This window comes from Eulemur rufifrons, chromosome 7, assembly GCF_041146395.1.
Source record: "Eulemur rufifrons isolate Redbay chromosome 7, OSU_ERuf_1, whole genome shotgun sequence".
Classification (NCBI taxonomy): domain Eukaryota; kingdom Metazoa; phylum Chordata; class Mammalia; order Primates; family Lemuridae; genus Eulemur; species Eulemur rufifrons.
The window spans coordinates 368984-381622 of record NC_090989.1 but is presented as its reverse complement, the minus strand read 5'-3'; the positions used below and the strand labels follow the sequence as shown (position 1 = coordinate 381622).

Genomic DNA, 12639 nt, shown 5'->3' with positions numbered 1-12639 from the left:
AGGCCTAAATGATTTCACTGGCGAATTGTACCAACACATTTGAAGAAGCCATAACTTCAATTCTCAACAGTTTCGTTCAGAACGTGCAAGAGGAGGGAATACTTCTCGGCTCATTTTATGAGGTCGCCATTGCCCTGATACCAGAACCAAAGTCAGTGCACGATACGAAAGCCACAGACCAATAACCTTCGTGAGCAGAAATGTAAAAACCCTCAAGAAAAACGTTACAAATTCAGGGGCTGCAGCAGGAAGCCGCAGCACAGGCACCCGTCCCCTTGGTTCCCGGGAGCTCTCGGAGTCGCCTGCCAGCGCCCCGCCCTTGTCTGCACATCCCGCTCCGCGATCTCCGGCAAGAGCCACCTCGGCTGCCCTTCCCTGCACCCGCCACACTGTGCGCTCGGGCCGGGCGGGCAGTGGAGAGTCCTGAGAGGTGACTTCACCAAGGTGCCCAGCGAGGGGCGAAGGTCGGATGCTGAGAGCCCTGGCACGTTCAGTGGCAGGTCAGACGCGCCCAGCGAGACCCAGCTGCTCCGGAGCCTGAAGAAGAAGAAGAACAACAACCTTCACCCACCCCCCAAGCTCTCCAGCAAAACCACAGCCAGGTCATCCGCTGGTGCTGAAAGAATGCAGAAGCAGCTAGCTAACCGCGATTCTCTGCCGAACGGCAGTGGCGAGCCTAAAGGACACGACATTTATGAATAGAGATCGACTGGACTTGGCCCCCAGCGTCTGTATATGAAGGTGGTGTGTTTTCTCTGGATGTCACATGTTCATCAGATTATCCACTTAAGCCACCAAAGTTACTTCCTGCACCAGAACCTGTCGCTGCAGTCGGGGACCATTGTCTGAACATCCAGAGACAAGTGGAGTCCCGCTTTGACCATCTCAAAGGTTACCCCTTTTGACAGACTGCAGCCCTGCGATCCCCGGGCTGGGAGCACAGCCACTCAGCGTCTGGCCGACAGAGCGGAACGTGACCGGATAGCCAGGCCGGGGACCAGGAGACACACGCGTGAGGCACGCGATTCGAATGCAGCGTGAGGAGGCAGAAGGCACCTCCTCACTGTGCTGCGAATCCTTACGGACGTCTGTGTGTCCATCACACCGATTCTGCTCTCTGCTTTCATCCTTTGGAGCCTGGGAAACTCCCCCAAAAGGTAAATGCTGCCAAGTATAGAACTTTGTAGCTGTCAAGCAGTTACGTTTAAAACACCCACTTGCAAGTCTTGCTTCTCTGGGATGTCAAAATATATTTTGTGCTGTGCTAAGGATACAGGTCCTGAAGTCTACCAAACATTACAGCACATTTTAGCCTAATTAATCATCTGTGTGAAGTTATAAAAGTAGCTGTAGATGACGAGGAATTATGTCGTTTGTGTTATCCCCAGATCCACTTCTGAGTCTGTGGTTCATGCTGCTGTGAAAAGCGTTGTATGTTACCTTTTACCTTTGTTGGTTTTTACCCCTTGTTGCTCAGAGCATACCTGATGTATGATCTCAAACACAATAAACGTGCTCCTGAAATAAAAGAAAGTATTAGCAAATCTAATCCAGCAATATATAAAAGGAGTAATAGTACACTACAACAAAAAAGAGATTATCTGTGCAAGGCTGGTTCAGTGTTTGAAAATCAATCAATGTAATCTGTATTAACAGTCTGAAGAAGAAAAATAATAACTATCAATACAGACAAAATTTGACATCAGTTTATAATAAAGTTCTCAGCAAACTAGGAATGGAAGGAAACTTAACCGGATAAAGGACATCTACACAAAACCTGCAGCCAGTATCATGCTTGACAATGAGAGTCAACGCCTTCCCCTGAGAGTGGGGACGAGGCAGGGACGTCCACTCTTACCTTCCTGGAGCGCCTAACCGGTGCAAAAGAGGAAGAAGAAGAAGTAAACAGATTGAAAACAAAGAAATAAAACCATCGCTAGTGCCAGATAACATGAAACTTTGTAGAAAATCCTAAGGAATCTATAAGAAAATTCCTAAGACCAGCAAGTGAATTTAGCAAGATTACAGAGTGAAGGTCATCATACAAGACATTGTATTAGGTTCGAAAGGTTCGCACCGTACGATCCCGTTTACACGACGTCTCAGACAGAACCGCGGGTACGGGGACAGATGCGTGGTTTCCAGAGGTGGGTGGGGGAGGAGGGCGAGGGGAGTATCTTGGGCGGTGGGGCTGTGTCCTGGCCACGACTGTGGGACGCAAATCCGTGCACCAAAAAGGCCAGTTTCGATAACTGAAAAAAAGTTTATATGTATGTATTTGTATGTATGTATTTTATATGTGTGTATTTTTCTATGTGTGTGTGTTTGTGTGCAAGTGTAGAAAAATACTTGAAAATAAACCACAGTGATAACAATGGTGAGTGCCAGGTTTACTTGCAATTTTTATTTTTGTGTATCTCTGAGTGTTCTAAATTTTCCATACTGAACACATATGACTTACGTAATAAACCTTAGCTTGAGATTATCTAAGGAAAGCAAAACTCTTCTGTTGGGATGAGGTGCAAGTGCCTGGGTGGCTTGGGAGGGCCTCTGGCCTCGTCCCTCGCCTCCCCGTGCACCCTCTGCTTCTCCTGCACTCGAAGCAAGTTCTGGTTCCGACAGAGCCTGGCCTCCGGCCGTCCCACGCACTCAGCTGTGGTCGTGCCTGGCTCACTGGAGGTGGGGCCCTCTGAGGGGCCAGAGCAGGAGGGGCAGCTGCTTCTGCCCTGAGCACACGCAGATGGCCGAGCCCGCCTGGTTTGCAGGTTTTCAAGGAGTGATTTCAGTCAACTTAAGGGGCTGTGAACATGCTCACAGTACCCAGACCAAACTGATTTGATTTAAGTTAGAACCTGCAACACAGAGGGGCTCTTTCGAAGGCTGGTGGCTGCTGACCCCTGAGTGGCTGAGACGGGACAAGAGTGAAGGTTTCTCTTCGCTGATAGCCTGTTCAAGCTCTCAGTTCTGAGGGGAAATGCTGTGGCTTAAACCCCGGCTGTGAGACGCCGTCACGTGTGGGCATGATGAATGAATAAATCCCGTCACGTGTGGGCATGATGAATGAATGAATCCCGTCTCGTGTGGGCATGGTGGATGAATAAATCCCGTCACGTGTGGGCATGACGAATGAATGAATCCCGTCACGTGTGGGCATGACGAATGAATGAATCCCGTCACGTGTGGGCATGATGGATGAATAAATCCCGTCACGTGTGGGCATGATGGATGAATAAATCCCGTCACGTGTGGCCATGGTGGATGAATAAATCCCGTCACGTGTGGGCACGACGGATGAATAAATCCCGTCACGTGTGGGCATGATGGATGAATAAATCCCGTCACGTGTGGGCATGATGGATGAATAAATCCCGTCACGTGTGGGCATGGTGGATGAATGAATCCCGTCTCGTGTGGGCATGGTGGATGAATAAATCCCGTCACGTGTGGCCATGGTGGATGAATAAATCCCGTCACGTGTGGGCACGACGGATGAATAAATCCCGTCACGTGTGGGCACGACGGATGAATAAATCCCGTCACGTGTGGGCACGACGGATGAATAAATCCCGTCACGTGTGGCCATGGTGGATGAATAAATCCCGTCACGTGTGGGCATGGTGGATGAATAAATCCCGTCACGTGTGGCCATGGTGGATGAATAAATCCCGTCACGTGTGGGCACGACGGATGAATGAATCCCGTCTCGTGTGGGCATGACGGATGAATAAATCCCGTCACGTGTGGGCACGACGGATGAATAAATCCCGTCACGTGTGGGCATGGTGGATGAATAAATCCCGTCACGTGTGGGCACGACGGATGAATGAATCCCGTCACGTGTGGGCATGACGGATGAATAAATCCCGTCACGTGTGGGCATGACGGATGAATAAATCCCGTCACGTGTGGGCATGACGGATGAATAAATCCCGTCACGTGTGGGCATGACGGATGAATAAATCCCGTCACGTGTGGGCACGACGGATGAATAAATCCCGTCACGTGTGGGCACGACGGATGAATAAATCCCGTCACGTGTGGGCACGACGGATGAATAAATCCCGTCACGTGTGGGCATGACGGATGAATAAATCCCGTCACGTGTGGGCACGACGGATGAATAAATCCCGTCACGTGTGGCCATGGTGGATGAATAAATCCCGTCACGTGTGGGCACGACGGATGAATGAATCCCGTCACGTGTGGGCATGACGGATGAATAAATCCCGTCACGTGTGGGCATGACGGATGAATAAATCCCGTCACGTGTGGGCATGACGGATGAATAAATCCCGTCACGTGTGGGCACGACGGATGAATAAATCCCGTCACGTGTGGCCATGGTGGATGAATAAATCCCGTCACGTGTGGGCACGACGGATGAATGAATCCCGTCACGTGTGGGCATGACGGATGAATAAATCCCGTCACGTGTGGGCATGACGGATGAATAAATCCCGTCACGTGTGGGCATGGTGGATGAATAAATCCCGTCTCGTGTGGGCATGGTGGATGAATGAATCCCGTCTCGTGTGGGCATGGTGGATGAATGAATCCCGTCACGTGTGGGCATGATGGATGAATGAATCCCGTCACGTGTGGGCATGGTGGATGAATAAATCCCGTCTCGTGTGGGCATGGTGGATGAATGAATCCCGTCTCGTGTGGGCATGATGGATGAATGAATCCCGTCACGTGTGGGCATGATGGATGAATGAATCCCGTCACGTGTGGGCATGGTGGATGAATAAATCCCGTCTCGTGTGGGCATGGTGGATGAATAAATCCCGTCTCGTGTGGGCATGGTGGATGAATGAATCCCGTCTCGTGTGGGCATGATGGATGAATGAATCCCGTCACGTGTGGGCATGATGGATGAATGAATCCCGTCACGTGTGGGCATGGTGGATGAATAAATCCCTGCAGGTGCTCTCGCGTGGCCGGCTGGCCTGGCTGGGAATGTTCTTGGGGTGATGCTCTGAGCATCGGGGCCTCAGCGGCATGTCCCCTCTGTGTGTCTCCTTCCGTGCAGTTTGAGTTCATGATCGAGTCCATCCTGTACGCTCGGGACGCCTGGCTGAAGGAGGACGGGGTCATCTGGCCGACCACGGCCGCGCTGCACCTGGTGCCCTGCAGCGCCGACAAGGACTACCACAGCAAGGTGCTCTTCTGGGACAACGCCTATGAGTTCAACCTCAGCGCTCTGAAGTAAGTGGCCTCCGCTGGGGCCGCAGCCTCCGTGGCCTCCCGCGTCCGCCAGGGCCGGGCGGTGCTTGCTGGGGCCGGGAGACCCAGGCGAACGCTGCCTCTGCGTTGCTGCGCGTCTCTGTGCCTCCTCCAGGCAGTTCTCACTCCCCCGTGAGAACAGTCCCCCGTGAGAACAGTCCCCCATGGGAACAGTCCCCCGTGGGAACAGTCCCCGTGAGAACAGTCCCCCGTGAGAACAGTCCCCCGTGAGAACAGTCCCCCGTGGGAACAGTCCCCCGTGAGAACAGTCCCCGTGAGAACAGTCCCCGTGAGAACAGTCCCCTGTGGAAACAGTCCCCCGTGGAAACAGTCACTCGTGTTTTAGGAAGACCGTTTCTGTGCACCTGCTGCCCCCGCACAACCTCAGCGTCTTGCTGCGGTTTCCCCGCCCGGCAGCTCCTGATCGGTGAGGCGGTTCTTGCAGGGGATCCGCTGGCCTGTCGCACCCAGCCCCTGCCTGCCCCGGGGGAGGATTCGGGGTGGGAAGAGCCTGGGGAGAAAGCGCACTCTGAAAGCCGCAGGTGTTTCTAAGGCAGAATAACCGGGCTCTGTTGTAGAACATGTGTGAAGCTGATCCAAATTCACCACACGCCGAAGAACTTTGCACGTTGCTTTTAATGCCTTTAAATTAACAGCTGTGATGGGAATTAAAGTGTCTTTTGCAATCTAGGTTCCCAAATAGAATGGGAAAAAGAAGGCTGTGTTTATAAACGAGGTCTTTCAAAATGTGTGAGTCAAAACACAAATGTTTGTTCCCACTGAGAGCTATAAATTTTTATTGAGGATCAGAAAACGTGCTAGTGTTAATGTGATACCATTCCTGGTGTTTTGCAAAGAAAGTGATGCTCCGAAATAGTGGTTTCCTGGTTTTTAACATAGACATGTTTGTACAGTTGAGCTTTGGCTCTAGGATGAAACGATTTCCTCAGCACTCCCTCTGCTGAGACAGGCAGCCAGGCTGGGCTCCCCGCTGAGCGCGGAAACCAAGCAGGGGGAACCCAGCATCCCCCAGAGTTAGGGAAGGGTCCTCATTTCCTAATTGCACAGAAAGTACAAGAAGCTTCCAGTGCATTTAGTGAGGACCAGATAATCCTGAACTCCTGCTGACACGTGTGGGCGGGGAGTTGGTGGCAAAGCGTGGGGTCCTTCGATCTTTTATTTTTTTTATTAAAAAATCCAAAAAAAGAAAAAGTAATGCAAAGGTATGGAATCTCCTGGTTAACACGTGGAATCATGGCAGCCTCAGTCAAAATCCCCAAGGCAAGAGTTGGGCAAGGTTCCTCACCGGGTGGTTCTGTGGTTAGTCTGGGAAGAAACGGGTGAGAAGAGCTGGGGCACTTTGGCAAGGACTGTGGGGAGGTGCGTGTGCTCCCGGGTGGAGCCGGAGTGACCGGACAGTGTGTGCCGTGAGGAGGGTCAGGTGAGCAGAGCAGGGTGGCACTCGGGACAGGAACCCCGGCGCCCGAGAGAGGCGGCACCATGAGTTCGGAGGGAACGAGGGCCGAGTCAGCTCGTCATTCCGGGACGCTCGCTTAGTCCTTTGGAGAAAGTTTTTTCTTCTCTCAGACCGTATATTGAAACTTAATTCTGTGTGGATTTAAGAGTTTCGTGTTAAAACTTCCACATCAACTACCGGAGACTGTGGGGTGTGCCACACTGACCCAGGCGGAGAAGACGTCAGCAGAAACGAAGGACGGGATAGACACTGGGCTAGAGCGTATGGTATTTGAAAAAAAATCCATTGAGTGAATCAGTCAAAAAAAAAAAAAATATGACAAAGTCTTTGTGCCAGAAGTCAGCAAAAACACAATTCTGGAAGGAAATAATTAGGGAAAATCACTTGTAGACAGATCTTAGAATCAATTAGAGAAAGGTGAATATTCAAATGAAATTATAGCCAGATCACTTGAACAAGCAAGTTACAAAAAAGATATAAAATTACCAATAAATATTTGAAAAATTGGAACATTGTTGGCAGCTAAAATGCAAATTAAAACAAATGCGATCTTGCCCGCCAGTGGGGTGCAGATTAAGCTGCGATGTTCATGTCATCTGCGCTTGCTGGTGGCTGTGGCGCCCTTGGCTTGCGCTGCCTTTGCCCAGGGTGCGGCGTGTGGCCGGGGCCTCACAGGTCCGTGCCCACCCCGGTCACTGCCACAGCCTCCTGCTCAGGACGGTTCTTCCCGGTGTCACCGTGTCACGGTGCGCTGGTGTCTGCCAGAAACCCTGGAAACGCCTGGCTGTGCACAGGAACGTGGTCAAATTGCCGCACATCTGTCTGACGGTGGCGTGCAGCTGTTAGAGAAACCGTGGCTTCTCGGGAGCACGTAATGTCATTAGAAAGTGTTGAAGAGACAGTAAAATTGGCAGGACAAACCGTTTATACAGAATGTCTCCTATTTTGTAAATAGATAAGAACATGAGGAGAAAAATAACTAAATATATCAAATGCTGAGGCAGGAATATAGGGAATTAAAATTTTGTCCTTATACTTCTGTATGTTTTCCAATTTTCTTATAAATCCATAATTATTTTTATTATCAAAAATGTTCAGAAATAAGTACATATAATGGAAGCTTTATTAAAACATTTATTTGCTGCTGCTTTGCTTAATTTTTCACACATTTCCATGGTAAATAGTGGTGACTCTCTGGCGGGCGCAGGTGCACGGGGAGATGGGTTAGCAGGGAAGCCCAGGTGTCTGTTTCTGTGTTGAATTCACGTAACAACGGCCCAAGTGTTGCTCCTAAATTCAGGCTCGGGGACCGGTTCCGTCCTGCGGATCTGTTGCATTTATCACAGAGTAACCAAGGAGCACCTTTTGCATTTGCTGTGGAATAGAAGATGCACAGAGGCATTTTGAAATGAAATAGATTCTAGAACCACAGAACACCCTGCAGCCCGTGTCGTCCAGGTCCTGTGGGTGACTGTTGGTTTCCATGTGCTCTGATCCCGAGAATGGACGTAAGAGGGGAGCCCCCCGTGTGCTCTGGGGGTGCTGTCCAGGCCCAGGCTCAGGAAGGCTCCGCGAGGCCCAGGTGGGCCCTGCCCGGCAGGGGCTGGGTCCGCAGGGAGGCAGGGGGGGCCGGAGGGGGGCCGGCGCCGCAGCTCAGCCCCGCGAGGGGCTCAGAATCCCTGCGGATGCGGAAGAGAAGCGCGTGCTGTGCTCAGACGTGTTTAAAAGCCCAGGGTGTTTGTCATGACTCTGAACAGTTGCTTTGCCCTTTTCCTCTAGATCTTTGGCGATTAAGGAGTTTTTTTCAAAGCCCAAGTATAACCACATTTTGAAACCAGAAGACTGTCTCTCTGACCCGTGCACCATATTGCAGCTGGACATGAGAACTGTGCAAATCTCCGACCTAGAGGTGAGAAAAAGCTGACTTGCTCCCTTCGTACATTAAATAACCGATGACTGTAAAACACTGAGAGGCGGCCTGGCGTATCGTAAACCTTCAGGGAATGCTGGATGTGTGCGTAGCTAATTATTATATTTTTAATATGAAGAGTGAATTTATAAACCTTTTGCTATTGATTTTTCTATCCTTTTTTTGATATTCTATTCTGATAGTCTTTCATATTTTTACATCATTTTCTTCACAGCTAATCTCTTTAGTATCTTCAATTACTTTCAGATTTATGCTTAATATTCCCAGCATCTTCAAAGTCAAATAAATTCCGTTTATCATGGTATTTGAATTAAATTTTCCCAGTGTTCTTAGCTACGGTTGACGACAGACTGTCAGAATCTGTCGTTCCCCTCATTTCTCTGGCCAGTGAGCATGAGGGTCCCAGCAGGCCCCGGGCATGTCCCAGGCAGGTCCCAGGCAGGTCCCAGGCATGTACCAGGCATGTCCCAGGCAGGTCCCAGGCATGTCCGGTGTGTCCGGTGTGTACGTGTCCGGCGTGTACTCGGGACCTGCCGTGCCTGGTGGGGACGAGGCGGGCCCTGCAGGGAGCCGGGCGGGTGGTCCTCAGTCAGTCTTGGCTGTGGGGAGGCCCAGCTTCGGCACAGAGCTGGGTGCAGGGGGCGTCCGCAGGGAGGGCAGAACATGGGGCAGTTGAAACCCAAACTGCTGGGAACCTTTTTGAATATCTGTAGCATCTGAGCTGTGGGCTGCAGGTCTTAGGGGGGCGGTCCTGGGAGGGTCTCCCTGTGTTCTGAGGCTTTTGGGGCTGCAGTGCTGGGGGAGGCCGGCCAACCTGCTCAGACCCATGACCTTGTGCATGTACTTGACCCCTTGACCCCAGACCATGCGGGGCGACCTGCGCTTTGACATCCGAAGGGCCGGCACGCTGCACGGCTTCACGGCCTGGTTCAGCGTGCACTTCCAGAGCCTGCAGGAGGGGCAGCCGCAGCAGGTGCTCAGCACTGGGCCCTTCCACCCGTGAGTGCGGGGGGGGGGGGGGGGGGCTGGGGGGGCGGGGGAGGGGACGGGATGGAGGGACAAGGGGGGCGGGGGGTGGGGAGAGGGGGAACGGGGGAGGGGCAGAAGCACCCAGACTCGAGCAGCCCTAGGGGTGTTTCCTGCCCAGGGCCCTGGGGTCGGGGTCGGGTCAGCTGCCCCTTTCAGCACCTGCCCGGTGACATGAGGGGGGCCAAGTCTCCAAGGGCTGCGGGCCGGATGGGATGGAACTCGGCCCTCCCCAGCGTCCTGGCGTCCAGGGCGGCTCCAGCCAGACCTCCTCCTGCCCCGAGGTGCCAGAAACGGGGCCCAGGACACAGGCTTGATGAGGGACCTGAGAGGGAGAGAGTGGAGAGACAGGAGGGCCAGGCCGGGCGGGGCAGCAGGAAGACCCCCAAGCAGAGACATTTCTAGCGCAGCCCAGGGCGACTGGGTCTTCCTGCTTCCCCCGCACATTCAGGCTGTCTTGCTCACGGTGGATGTAGCTCTCCCAGCAGTGACTTGTTTGGGACCTGACCCCACTGTGTGTATCTCACGCATATAGCCGTGACCAGACATCGGCATCAGGAGCCTGGACAGCACAGTGGCTCGGGCAGGACACTGCTGTGCCTGGGGAGGGCGAGGGTGTGGGGAGTCAGGCAGTGTGGGGACCCTGTGTGTGGCCGTGTGCCCCTCAGCTCCCCGAGTCCACCGGGCCACCCGGGTGAGCCGTCCACACCTGCCCCTGGAATTGAGCCATCTCCAGGAGAAGCGTCCGTGCTGTGGTGTCCAGGGTTAGCAGTGTCTGCCTCACTGTGTGACTCTGATCCCACTGTGTCCTGTAAAGACTGTTTAGATCTCAGGGCCTGGGGGGTTTCTGTCTCGTAAATTAGACTGGAGGGTCAAGCTCAGTCCTGCCTGGCTCCAGCGAGGACTGCAGGCCGTCCGAGGGCCGTGCACCCGACTCCCAGGTGGCCGGGGCGGAAGCCTGTGCACAGCCTGGCCGGCACCCAAGGGCTACGTGGAGACTCACCTGGGACGCTTCCCAGTAACGCACAGCCCCTGTCTTGCAGCCCCACACACTGGAAGCAGACGCTGTTTATGATGGACGACCCCGTCCCCGTCCACGTGGGAGATGTGGTCACGGGCTCGGTTGTGTTGCAGAGAAACCCCGTGTGGAGAAGGCACATGTCAGTGGCTCTCAGCTGGGCAGTCACTTCCAGACAAGACCCCACAGCTCAGAAAGTAAGATACTGGGTTGTAGGATTATGTCTTGTGGGAGCAGGTCCTCGGGGAGGCAGCGCTGGGGATAACGGTGGCAGATGGCTATTCACTTGGCCCGAGGCCCCTACCCCTTCACCATTTATTTCATCCTCACACAGGAAGTGGATGCCATTATTAGCTTCGTTTCCCATTTTACGGAACAGGAAGTGGAAGATTTGGGAGGGTGTCATGTCCTCCGGTGGCCCAGCCTGTCAGTGAGCGTAGAGACCCCACAGCCTGAGGGTCACTCCTGCACATCCAGAGGACCCCCGGGGCGGAGAGGACTGAGCTGGGCCGCGGCCCACCCTCTGCACAGGCCCTCCTGGCTTTTTAGGCAGCAGCTGCCCTGTACGTGTGTTGAAGACGCACGTCTGACTGGAGGCTTTGTCTTCACACGCAAAACCGCGTGCGGAGCGCCAGTGGGGCTGGGGCGTGAGAGGCCTCAAGTCTCAGAGGGGGCTGAGAAGTGGAATTCTCTTCTTTGGATTCAGGGTTAATGTGGGAGAGAAAGAAAAATAATCATGTGATTTCCCTTTATTTTTTAATACCTTTTTTGTGCTTTGCGTTGTGATACTTTTAAGTTAAAAATTTAGTGTTTGTCATTTAAAAATTTCTGCACTTGAATGCCGTTCTTTGGTCCGATAGTAAATGATTAGGAAATACTATGTTAATTAAACAAATGCTTTATTATTTGATTGCCTTGTTCTCATTTGTCTTTTTCAGGTTGGAGAAAAAGTCTTCCCCATCTGGAGATGACAGTGGTGTTGTTTGGAAAGCAGCGTGCGTATCTTGAGGGATGAACGAGTGAATCAAGATGCGCCTGGCTGCTCACACGTGCTCCCGTGAAAGTCTGGACATTCGCTCCGCATTGACCCTCCCTGGCCTGGCCGGTGATGTCAGGGCCCTTCACAGACAAACGCGCCGCCCGGCCGCCCTCGCCGCCAGTGCCCGCCCTCTAGAAGTAGGCTGTGTGTTCCAGGTGCCGCCCCGTGGTTAGGTCAGTGTTCCCACGCTAGGTCTAGTTCTACTCTCCTAGGACGCACGCATGTCAGCCTGTGTACCCTGTGACAGTGATGTTCACGCGTCATGTGTTCGTGGTGTCCTTACCGCCGTCGGCTCAGCCAGTTAACATGCAGGATGTAGAACTGCAGAGCCGTGCAGGTGTGTGCAGGGGATGCCGGGCTGCTCTGGCCCAGCGCGAGAGCTGGAGGCGGCAGTGCATGTTGCGGGCTCTGCATGGGATGGTACCGTTGCATAGATGTCTTCCAGATAAATTATGTGTGGCACATAGTAACATGCTCAATAAATATTTTTTAATGAACGGGTGTTGTGTGTCCTACTTCAGTGCATATACATGATTTTTATAAGCACGGGGTCACATTGTATGCATTGCTTTGTAACCTTTATATTATGAAGAAGCTTCTAGGTCAGTAGATACCCACAACTTTTTTTTTTGTATTGTTTGGATTTTTAGTAAGATTTTATTATAAAATAAGGTATATACTAAAAACTGCACTGTCACGAGTATATAGATGATGAGATTTCACCAAGTGGAAACACGTGACCAGCTCCCAGGCCAAACCTGTCCACGGGGCCTCCACTCAGTGCCCCCTCAAGGGCTGTGCCCTGACTTGTGATGCCACAGATTACTTTTACCGGGTGTTGAACGTCATATGAATGGAATTATACATGTGTATTTCTTGTCCGCACCACCCTGTGACCTCACTTGGCTGTAACTACGTCTGCA

The 12639-nt window shown here is 52.5% G+C and overlaps 1 protein-coding gene across 1 annotated transcript in view; it reads left to right on the top strand.

Annotated features, from left to right (window-relative positions):
- Positions 1-12222, top strand: part of PRMT2 (protein arginine methyltransferase 2) — a 29369-nt gene extending 17147 nt beyond the window's left edge. The window contains exons 7-11 of the mRNA XM_069472190.1: positions 5033-5208; positions 8483-8612; positions 9496-9632; positions 10703-10874; positions 11616-12222. Coding sequence (XP_069328291.1) covers positions 5033-5208; positions 8483-8612; positions 9496-9632; positions 10703-10874; positions 11616-11648 — 648 coding nt within the window. The 3' untranslated portion in view covers positions 11649-12222. The remainder of the gene's footprint in view (positions 1-5032; positions 5209-8482; positions 8613-9495; positions 9633-10702; positions 10875-11615) is intronic.
- The last annotated feature ends 417 nt before the right edge of the window (positions 12223-12639 follow it).